At 39.8% G+C, this 12,017-nt stretch overlaps 1 protein-coding gene and 1 long non-coding RNA gene across 6 annotated transcripts in view; one reads left to right on the forward strand and one right to left on the reverse strand.

The window, feature by feature from the left end:
* Positions 1–12,017, forward strand: part of KIAA0825 — a 173,850-nt gene that overhangs the window by 7,886 nt on the left and 153,947 nt on the right. For all 4 annotated transcript variants that reach the window (XR_014012757.1, XM_081212319.1, XM_081212320.1 and 1 more), the window contains one exon: positions 1,402–2,077. Coding sequence is in view for 3 of the 4 variants with exons in the window: in XM_081212319.1 (XP_081068445.1) it covers positions 1,402–2,077 (676 nt within the window). In the remaining variant the exon portion in view is untranslated. The remainder of the gene's footprint in view (positions 1–1,401; positions 2,078–12,017) is intronic.
* Positions 1,426–7,957, reverse strand: LOC308597005. 2 transcript variants are annotated; one of them, XR_014012789.1, is made up of 4 exons: positions 7,324–7,957; positions 2,438–2,584; positions 1,659–1,731; positions 1,426–1,558 (listed from the first exon to the last, which is right to left on the reverse strand). It is a non-coding gene; the product is annotated as an uncharacterized lncRNA (long non-coding RNA). The 2 variants fall into 2 exon arrangements; XR_014012790.1 differs by lacking the exon at positions 7,324–7,957 and adding an exon at positions 7,107–7,194.

The following is a 12,017-nucleotide window of genomic DNA, read 5'->3' on the forward strand; positions in this document are numbered from 1 at the left end:
CCTGAGGAACGTTTTCACCTGGCACCTAAATATATACAATCAAGGGGCTAGGCAGGCCTCCCTGGGGAGAGCATTCCACAAGTGGGGAGCTACCACAGAAAAGGCCTGTTTTTGTGTTGTCACCCTCTGGATCTCTTGTGTAGGAAGCACAAAAAGAAGGGCCTCTGATGATGATGATCACAGGGTCTGGGTCAGTTCATATGGGGAGAGGTGGTCCTTGAGGTATTGCATTCCTGAGATGTTTAAGGCTTTATAGGTCAAAATCGCCCCTTTGAATTGAGCCCAGCAACTACGTAGCCAGTGTAGCTGGGCCAGGATTCATGTACTATGCTCAGATTGTCTTGCCCCAGTGAGCAACCTGGCCACCGCATTCTGCACTAGCTGAAGTTTCCAGACCATCTTCAGAGGCAGCCTTATGTATACTGTGTAACATCATCAACAACAGTTTTATTATTTATACCCCGCCCATCTGGCTGGATTTCCCCAGCCAATGTAGGTGACTTACAGCACAAAAAATTGCAAAACATTAGACATAAAAAAATTCCAGATACAGGGTTGCCTTCAGATGTCTTCTAAAAGTCAGATAATTGTTTATTTCCTTGGCATCTGATGGTAGGGTGTTCCAAAAGGCAGGCACCACTACTGAGAAGGCCCCCTATTTGGTTCCCTGTAACCTCAGTGTCTGGGCTGAATGATGGGGGTGGAGATGTTCCTTCAAGTATACTGTGTTGCAGGTGCTGCAGTAATCTAACCTAGTTGCAGTAATCTAACCTAGAGGTTACCAGAACATAGAAGACAGAAGTTAGGCTATCCCTGTCCAGATAGGGGTACAGCTGGACCACCAGCTGAAGCTGATGGAGCCTCAAGTGACAGCAGATGATCCAGAAGTACCCCCAAAGCTACGTACACCTTTTTTCTCTGAAGGTGAATTTTTAGAGGTGTATATTATATTATTTTATTTTTTGATACTAAACTTCCTGTGTGTTAACACAGAGACTGAGTTTTACATGCCAACAGAATTTATTAGTGGGCTTACATAAATGTATACAGATGTGTGTAGATATTGTGGTTTATGGTATAATTAACCTATCAAAATATTATACCACTATTAATGTACAGGCCATGCATTCTTTTGATCTAATAGCTGCTGTTTCAAGTGTACCTTAAAAAGGTCCAGGAAGTCCCTTGTGTTGAATGAATGACAGTTTTTGCCTTCTCACTAATAAAGAGAATTGGATCAGCTAGCTGGAGGAATATTGGGGGAGGGGAATTCTATATTAGAAAATTTCATTTTGTAGGCAGTAATTAACAGTAATTTGCATAGTTTTTCAAAAGAGCCATTGTTTACTTTAAATGGAGTCATTCACATAACTTAGCATATTGTTATTTATCTTCTCTTAGCAAAGATTACTGCAGGATGAACAAAACCAAGAAGAAACTATTCTTCACTTTCTTCTTGATCTCTCCAGTCAATGTGGTGTCTTATTTCCCTGTACTCCAAGTGGGACATCTTTTGAGTTTATATCCAGTGCTTCCCTTCATGGTGTTGAAGATGATTCTGCAATGGATACACAGTATATTTGGGATGATATAAGATTACATCTTCGGCGCTTTTTAGTAAACCAGCTGCAAAATCATAATGAAACAAAAACTGGTACCTTACAACAGCAACTGCAGTTTAAAACTCGGTGTCTACAGCAGCTTTTATTTCTATATCCTGAGGCAGAAGTTCTGGGGAAGTATCAAAAAATGCAGAATAAATTGGTTAGTGATCTTTTACAGAAATGTGTTCTAGAAAGCATGGGTGAAACAAACTTTGAAAAGATGGTTCATGGTTATGAAAACTCAATTCCTGCATTGTGTGCAATGATAAAAGAAGATTTCTATGTACTGAGCGGAATTATTGACCCTTCTTCAACACTGAAGTTTATTAATGAAACTTATTTGGATACCATCACCGAAGAAATGACCGTTCTTCTTGAAACACTTTGTGAGCTTCAGTTTAAGGAAAATGCATTACATGGTGTTAAAGCAAGCAAGAGCTCAAAGAAACACAGAGGAGTACCTCATGTTGGGGGTTAGTAGCATTTTTTCCCATGAATTGTCTTAATTGTTTTTATCCTTTCATTTATCTTAATTAATTATTAATTATTAGTTATTTAATTATCTTAATTATCTTAATTGTTTTTATCCTTTCATTTCTCATACATGTGTCATACATGTCTAGTGAAGGACATAAGTACATGAATACGGTAGCCACAAACACTCAGTGGCAAGGCTTAAGCAACATCCATCTATATTCTTCTATTCCCAATTGAAGGCTGTGTTTGTCTGCTTGAGTGTAGGCAGATCATAGAGATAAACCAATGACAATTTGCTTCAAGTTACTCCCCCTCTTGTCTCCTTGTGAGCAAAGGAACTGGACATACTTTGTTACCTTCTTACTAGTGCAAATTAGGTCATGTTGGGGTGAGCAAGGGTGAGGCAGCTTCGGAGATTTGGGCAGATCTTATCCTTTTCATGTTTGCATCTGAACAGCCAGGCGCAAGAGGAGGATTTGGAGGTAAGCCTCTTTCTAAGCATCCTGCAAAAAAGAAAAGTGAACTGTGTATATATTGTGATAAGGTTGCTGTTGGGTTGAAATAAACAACAGACGAATGACAAGTGTCATATGGGAGGCATCTCCCGAGCATGTCTCAGGGAGTCCCTTTTATTGAATATTACAGTATTGCCACATATGTGCTTGTTGCTGATTGGTTAACACAAATACAATGCAAGGGTTGCATATAGAGATTAATCATCAATAGATTAAAGGTTGGGAAAGGGAACACAGAATTGGACAGGAATGAAAACCTCCTTATTAAACTATAACTAGTGATTGATATTGCGGGACGCAGGTGGCGCTGTGGGTAAAAGCCTCAGCACCTAGGGCTTGCCGATCGAAAAGGTTGGCGGTTCGAATCCCTGCGGCGGGGTGCGCTCCCGTCGTTCGGTCCCAGCGCCTGCCAACCTAGCAGTTCGAAAGCACCCCCGGGTGCAAGTAGACAAATAGGGACCGCTTACAAGCGGGAAGGTAAACGGTGTTTCCGTGTGCGGCTCTGGTTCACCAGAGCAGCGATGTCACGCTGGCCACGTGACCCGGAAGTGTCTTCGGACAGCGCTGGCCCCCGGCCTCTTGAGTGAGATGGGCACACAACCCTAGAGTCTGGCAAGACTGGCCCGTATGGGCAGGGGTACCTTTACCTTTAGTGATTGATATAGCAAAACTTAAAGGAGCATATAAACTATTACTAGTGATTGATATAACAAAACTTAACAGGGCATAACTATTGTATTCCGTAGATATGGTCAACCATGCATTAAGAACAGGTCAGGGTACGATGTTTCATGGACTTAATGTGAACTGAACATTCTAGGGTAGGAAGGGTAGGAAGGAATGCTTCAGCTTAGAACGGTCGTGTGCAGAAGCAAAACTTCCCATCATCTCCCCCTTTCTTTTCTTTTTTGCGAGATGTTGCTATATGATTTCAGGGTGAATGGGACAAAAATACTTCGGGATACGTGGTTTGTCAGCGCATGCCCAAAGTAAGTCCGCCCACATCTCCCCTATTATTTAGTGTTGGTGCTGCCACTTCGCAAAGTAGGCAGCAATGATTTTATTAGGTTCTTCCACAAGAAGCTTGGTTTTTTTCACTGTTGGGTGCACAGAAATGCAATGATCTGCTGCTCTCAAGAAGAAGGGGCGGGGGGAGGAAGAGAAACTATGGGCCAGATGAGAGACCACAAGGAGCCAGATCTAGCTTGAGGGAGGGACTGTATTAAACTGCAATAGCCCTTTTACTTAAATATTAGTTACGCTTTTTAAACAAGGACTTAATCTTGAACTTAGTTTTTAAATATCTGATAGGTATTGTGTTTTAAAATATGTCTTCTGAAAATGCCATCAAACACATAAGGCAATGGATGAGACACATTGCAGATGAGTTCGGAGAGTCTGTATTATTTTAACTTCATTTTCATTAAAATAATATTTATCTTATTATAAATAATAATATTTATCTTACTACCTCAGGGCTCTGTCCTCTCCCCCATGCTTTTTAACATCTATATGAAGCCCTGGGGTTGGGCTGGGTGTTCACCTCTCATTTAGATCAGAACTAGTGAAGGTGGTGAAGGTCCAGTGCAAATGTCTGGAGGCAGTTGGAGGATGGATGGCAGCTAATGGATTGAGGCTGAATCCCAACAAGACAGAAGTACTGAATCTGGGGGAGAAGGGCAGGCAACTGTGCGGAACTCCCTGGTTCTGAATGAAGTAACTGTGCCCCTGAAGGACCATGGGGTGCAGCCTGGGAGTCATTTTGGACTCACAGCTGTCCAGGCGGGTGTCTACCAATTCCATCTGCTACACTGGGTGAGACCCTACCTGCCTGCTCACTGTCTAACCAGAGTGGTACATGCCCTCACTTGGACTACTGCCATGCACTAAATGTGGGGCTTACCTTTGATGGTGACTCGGAAACTACAACTAATACAGAATGTGGCAGGTAGACTGGTGACTGGGAGTGGCTACCGGGACCATATAACACCTGTCTTGAAAGACATACTACATTGATTCCCAGTATGTTTCCAAACACAATTCAAAGTGTTGGTGCTGACCTTTAAAGCCCTAAATGGCCTTGGCACTATATACCTGAAGGTATTTTAAACTGTTACATTTTCATTAATTTAGCTTCTTTTTATATTACCAAGATATTTGTAACCAAATTTTGTATTCTCTTCCATGACATTACTTGGGCATTTAATGATAATGAGGCAGAAGAATACTGATTAAAAATGACTAACAATTTTATTTATTTATTTATATTATTTATTAACTGTGTATACCACCCAAGGCTGTTAACAACAGACAAATACAAAATGAAAATACACAATACATAATAAAACAAAAATGAAATTAAAACAAACCAATAACTCCCCTTCCACAAACACATTTAAAAAACCATAGAATATTAATCATCTGAACACTTGGTTGAAGAAAAACGTTTTCATCTGGCACCTAAAAGTATGCAATGAAGGTGACAATAGTCACATGAACTAGGCCACAGGTTCCTTATGCAGCATGTAGAATTTTATCAAGAAGAAAGTCAAAATTAATTAACACAGTGACAAATCACAGCTGATGCACTAAGTTTGTTGCACTCCCCTGAGCCGCAGTGGAACTGATGAGCACAGTTAGAATCAGACATAGAAAAGAATAACATTTACCTGGATGTTACCAGAGGGCGGTACCTTGTTCCATCAGTGCAAGGATTTTTGCTTGTGGAATTGAACTTCCTTCCCCCTTTCCCTCCCCATAAGTACCTTGTGTCATCCCACAAACTACCCCAGCATTGGGGTAAACCTCAGAACAGATTTAAGGAGTGTACAAGGATAGGAGAGGGGAGGAAGTTCTGCTGTGCAAGCAGAAATCCTTGCTCTGATGGAACAATTTAGTTGCATACTGTCCACAATTTCTGTTAACTTTTACTGGCAACATGTTATAATATTATAACTGTGTCTGAAATATAGTGTATAGCTTGGGAATATAAGGATGAATTCTAAATAAATAATAAAACAGAGGCTTGAAGGTTTCCTATATATAATACCCTAGGGCCACATACAGTATTTGTTTCTAGAGGGAGCATGACACTTTAAAAATATTGCAAAAGAATTAAGCTTGCTACTTTTAAATTTATAGTAGGGGGTATGATGATACTAGCTAAGTTACCGAAATGTCAATTGAGCTGAAGAAATTTCAAAGCTGCTAGCATGTCCAAAAACCTTACTGTTGCTTCAAATCAGTTATTAATCCCATAAAGTGAAGCTCAACAGTAGAATTTCATTATTGACCCCTATTATATTTAAATGATGACTTCTTAAAGGCTTTCTTGTTCTTGCATGTATTATTTGAAAGAAACAAAATATTAGATGTATTAATATTTGTCATTTAAATATCTATTTTTACAGATGCATTTTTATTTTTGCATCATGTAATGTCTGTTTGAATCCTGCAAAAGTTACGAAGATTCACGTCTGTGATTTGATTTTCTTATGCACACTCTGCAAACAAAAAAAGCAATATAAATTTTGAACATTTTTTCATTTGTTAAAGAATATTTCCAATTAGGAAACACTAATTATTTTCATCTCAAAGCTTCCTTTGCACACCTGGGTGTTCTTCCTAAGGGTGAAAAGAACATTTAACTCACCATGCCCCCTAATTATTGCATTCTCCTCCCAAGTATAAAAGATGAAAGTGATTTACTCTTCAATCCATTTTCTTTTGAGCGGTCAAAGGTCAGTCTGAGATTTATATATTAGAGTAGTCTCTTTAATAAAAGAGTGTGACAAAGAAGTTGAGAGGGAATTATTAAGTTGGTTTTTCTTAGGAACATACAGTAGTGTGTAAAGGAAATAATAGAGGGCTATGAACGTCAAAAGAAGGAGGACTTCTAAAAGGTCTCCTGAAGAGGTTCCTAAGGCTCCGACAGTATTGTTTGACAAGGAAATTGATACATGACTCTTTACGCGACTCTTTTCAACACACACAAGCTGTCTCCTGAGCAGAATGTAATTAGATGCTCCTTGGTGAGATACCATTAAGTTGTGGGGCATTTTGTATACCTTCATTAGTGTGAGGCTTGGTTAGCTTTATGATTTTTATTTTTATTTTAAAGAAATGGCTCATTAATTTTTTTGTGCACGTTACGTTGGTTTCTGTGAGGAAGTAATATTTAAATATATAGGTCTTGATGCATCAACCCTGCCCCACATTTATATGTTCACTTAGCATAGGTTGCTATTTCCCACGTTGTGCGCTCTCTCTCTGTGCAATAAAAAAAGTATAATCGGTTTTATTTAATTTGCAGCAATCATTTTTTTTAATAGACAATGATCTTAAACATTCATGCTTACTAAAGCATTCATAATGTTTCCATAAACCAGAGGTTTTCAACCTTTTTGAGTCCACAGCTCACTTGACCAACTACATTCTTTCTGTGGCACCCCTGTGGGGCTCAGGAGCCCAGTTATGTCACCCCTTGCCTGCAGAGCTAGCAGCCTCTCACCCTTTGTTGAACACCCTCCTTTGTGGAGTATTCCCTCAGCCTCCTCTCCTCTCCCCTCTCCTTGGGAGTCCTCTGGGGAGTCGCTACTGGTCCCTGAGCCCTGAGCTCCCCCCCCCCCCCGCACCAAAGAGAGGTGCCTTCTCACACTGCTCCACAGCGGCCTGGGACTTGTCTGTCCATTACCAACAGCTAGGACTAACTGGCTGGGCTCCCTCACCTGCTTGCTTGCTTACTCGGAGAGCTGCTTCAGCTCTCAGCAACCAGCACCCCCTGAGGCACCATTTGCCTTCAGAGCTTGTAGCCAGGGCAACTGCAACAAACAGCTGTGCAAGCCTTTGGGAGGCAGAGACGCAAAAGGACATCAGAGGAGGGTGGGCAGGGAAGAGGGACAGAAGCCAGTGTTGCCTGCAACACCCCAGATCATCATTCAAGGCACCCCAGGGTGCCACAGCACACTGATTGAAAATCACTGCCATAAACCATACCCTCCAGCATCTTGAGTCCCAGAACTTGGACACGTATCTTCCCACCCATGCTCCCGTGTGAGTCACATGATGTGAGATTATGTAACATATAATATTTCCTTTTTTCAGGGCCATCCTTTACATTGCCCAAAACATGTGTTTTGGGGGGTTGCATGAGATTGCAGCCTTCCAAAATCTGTGTTTTTCAGGGTGATATCTCTGTGTGAAATCGCATGAGGTCACAGCATCCAAAATGGCCACCCTGCTCTCACATGAGAAAACAGAAATGTCCACAAAGCTCCAGATTGTCCTCAATGCTATTTAACAGCTATATGAAACTGTAATAAGAAAAACTATCTTCCTGATTACTTGTGTGCCCTCCATAATTTTGCCAATGTTCTGTACCCATCAATTTGCTTTAGAATTGTAATATTGTTCCTGAATATCAGCAAGGGATTCTAGAAGACTTGTTAGTTCACATTTATTTCCACTAGCCTTTTGAAAGGCATGGCTAGTGAGATTTTTTTTTCTTTGAATAACAAACCCATGTTGCCTCAGACTCTGCTTTTGAAACACCTCTCATCTTCAAAAGAAGCTTGCCATGTGGCATGGCAGCTGCTGTTCGGGAAACACATGCTCAAAGCCCTCTTGAGCGCATGGAACTAATTGTACTGTTCTTTGGATTCCAGCCTATATTTTCACTGATAGAGTTTATGAAACATAGTGCCTTATGATTAGTGGTTCCCTTAAAAGTGACTTGTGTCATCTCTTACTGGGTCTCTTTGCAGTTCATAGCAATAAGTATGAAATACAGAACATGCATATTTTGTGCATGTTTTCCATGGTTGGCGATCTTTCATAGGCTTTTATAATTTTGACATGATGAAGTATTGGGCACACAGATACATATCTAGAATTACAAGCAGGAAAGTATATACTTCCTTTTATTTTGAGAGGAATAGTGTAAACTGCAAAGTGTAGACTGGTTGCTTGGTTTCATTTGAATCTATTCTCCCTGCCCCTCAAGATATTTTCATATCCCTAGATTGTAGCAGAGCAAAAGGGAACTGAAAAGCTGGCCACTTTTTTTTTAAAGCCTTAAACACTTTGATAATGGTTTGCATCCTTGTGGTTTCCCATGGTGTACTGATAGTTCTTTATGATTCTGTCATTTTCAATCAGCAAAAAGTACATGTGATCAATATATCTGATAAACTTGTCAATGCCTTTTTAAAACAGGATTCCCCAATCTATTCTATTCAGCCCCCTTCTTCATCATTTCAAGTATAATCTTGATAAGACGGAGATATGTAACAGACAGCTGTGTATAGCTAGCTCAGACTACAACTAATTTGTGCAGGAAAAAATTAAATCAGGAGGTAAATTATTTCATGATTGCTCATTCCCAACAGAGTTGGGCATCATTCTGAAGAAAATATCAAATAATTGGTTTCAGGCCGTGTCAGACACATGCAATTCCCTTCACTAATGGCTGTGTGAGGTAGCACTAGGCCTCAGGGGTCACAAAAGAACTGGAATAGCTTACTGCTAGGCACAGCAATAGAGAGGCAGTGCACATAGGAAATGAAGTGGCAATAAGTGCAATCCATAGGGGAAATGTGCTTCACTTGGAGTTTAATATATTGGCTCAGAGTCTGGCAGTAAGCCATGCAACAATTGTTTACCTTTTTGTTAGCATCTGCATCTGTTCTGTTTTGTAAACAGCACTTAAACTCAGTCCGTAAATGCTGGAATCAATAACAACTGTTAAGGGATTTCCTTCCTTTTTCATATTTTATAACAAATGCAATCTACAAACAATGTTTGCCTTAGATTAACAAGGAGCAGACATTAACAAGGTCAAAGGGATTTGCTTGTGAACATTTTATAGCTTCTTGGATGTGCAGTAATTATATCTGCAATTTGAACATATCCTGTTACCTAGTCAAATGTAACTGTTTTGAAAATTGCTGGTGTATAGTAATGAAGCAGATTTTAAGTACCTTAGGTTCTGTGCATGAAAAACTGCTGGCATTCTAGCACTTTAGGTTGAAACAGTATTGCAGCTGCTATTCAGAAATACACCTTTTGAATTCATAGGTGTTTCTTATGCATCTAACATTTAATGCATTAGTATTAGGTTGCAGTCCTGCACATACAGGCAGCTTAAATCCCAACTAAGTCATTTGTTTGCAAAACATAATATTTTAAATCTACAGCTGTAGTACCATTAACAGTGTTCTAGTATAAAATGAACGAGGGCTGATCATGTCTAGCATGTATAAAGTGAATACAGCATTATAGAAAACATGTGGAAGCATAATCTTCTACAGCATTATAGAAAACATGTGGAAGCATAATCTTCTCTTTAAAAGAGACTATGCAGATGATGGATGACTTAATTGTAAAGTGACCATTAGCTTTGGCATCACAAAAAGATTGATATAACTGAGAGCACAAAAACCATTGTCATTTGTATTTTTGCTTATAAATCCCCATTCAGTGTTTTGAATATTTATATAGCAAATAATTGCAATTATATTTTTTGCCAAATATTAGCTACATGCTGAGAGCATTATGATCATTTAAATATAATGTGCAATTGACCTTTGAAAAATATTTGGCCAGAATCCAAAGAATGGAAAGATGTGTATGTATGGCATTGAACTATATGTGGGGCTGGATCTTTGTTTTGTTTCCCTTTTCACTGTGGATGTTCTAATTGCTGAAAATCAAATCTGCTTTTTAAAGTTCAAAATCAGTTTGTTTCTTGGGCAGTAAGAACTACTGTGGAGAAAGGTGCTCTTGCTGTTTTGTGTGGTTCCCTCACATGCATCCAATCTCAGCTTTCTCATGCTCAACCAATAATAATGGGGTTGGTCAGGATTTCTTTTCAACAGCTGACAGAATTATCAGAATATTGCCCACAGAGCTGCTGTGAAAGTTGGTCCTTTCTCTTTTCAGTGATGCAAAGAAAATGTGGTTTTTTTGTAGGTTTCCCCCCAAGTGTTTCTCACAAAAATGGGTTGTGCTAATCTTTTTGTTGTCATACCCTACCTGTTTGGGTTATTAAATTCTACTTACATTGTGTGATCTGACTGCCCTAGAGTAGACCTACATCTGTTTTTGCGTAGCCAAGTAGTTTGCTTTTGTTTGCCCCTACAGCTTCTGAAATGCTATTCCCAAATGCTATTCCCAATAGGCCAAAGAGTCTCACTACTCTCAACTAATGAAGCGTGATGGAAAGGGAAAAATAAATATTAGGAGGGATCTTTCACAGGTTAACAGTGCAATTGTATCCATACCTACTCAGAAGAGCAAACCTTATTCAGTTGAATGGGACTTACTCCCAGGCAAGTGTTTATAGGATTATAGCAGGCTTAATTTATTTCACTGAAGTTTAGAATGTAATCTAGAAGTGCATGTGGAAATAAAAACAAAACGTAAAAGCAATTTGAGGCTTGTGGCACCTTTGAGATTTATTTTTGCATGAGCATTTATGAACTTTTACCAGACGTTATAAGCATCAGTCAGGCATTCTGACAAATTTCACTTTCTAATATGTGGATGAATTAAATGTTACTATTCAAGAATATAAATACAACAAACAGTCATTCTGACATATTAAGCGCACACGTGCACACACACACACACACACACACGCACACACACACACAATAAATACTTCAATGTAAAACACATTAGATTACAGTCACTCACTGACAGGGTCTATCCCAAATCACATTGAGACTTTAGAGCTCAGAGGTCAACAGTCAGCATGATTTTCTCACTGCACCAGCTGCAGGATAAATGCAGAGAACAGAGACGCCCATTGGACATCACCTTCATTTACCTGACAAAGGTCTTGGATATCACCAGCCATAAGAGACTCTTCTCAACACTGCTCAACAAGAAAGGATATTCATCTAAGCTTCACAATATGATATTTTTCTTCCAGGAGAACATGTGTGGCACCATCGTTTTTGATGGTGAATCCTTGGATGCCTTCCCTATAAAGAGTGACATGTAGCTGGGGCTTTGTTCTTGCCCCAACTCTCTTTGACAAATTCTTCTCCTTGGTGCTTTCATATACCTTCAGCTCGACTGAAGATGGTGTGTATTTTCATTAAAACAGTAATGGAGTTCTGTTCAACCTGGCACATCTCTGTGCCAAAACAAAAGTGTGGCAGATCTTCATCCGAGAGATGCTTGCAGATGACACAGTCTTGACAGTGTACTCCAAGGAAGCTCTACAAAGACTCATCAGCCATTTTGCTCAAGCTTGCAGGGAGTTCGGCATTACCACCAGCCTGACAAAAACCAACATCCTGGGTCAGGACATCACCAGCACTCCACACATCAGCATTGGTGACCACAAGCTTGAGATGGTAGACAATTTGGTCTCCCAGAGTTCCACCATAATCAGCAACCTCTCAATTGATGCTAA

This window comes from Podarcis bocagei (genome assembly GCF_964188305.1).
Source record: "Podarcis bocagei genome assembly, chromosome: 11".
Classification (NCBI taxonomy): Eukaryota; Metazoa; Chordata; class Lepidosauria; order Squamata; family Lacertidae; genus Podarcis; species Podarcis bocagei.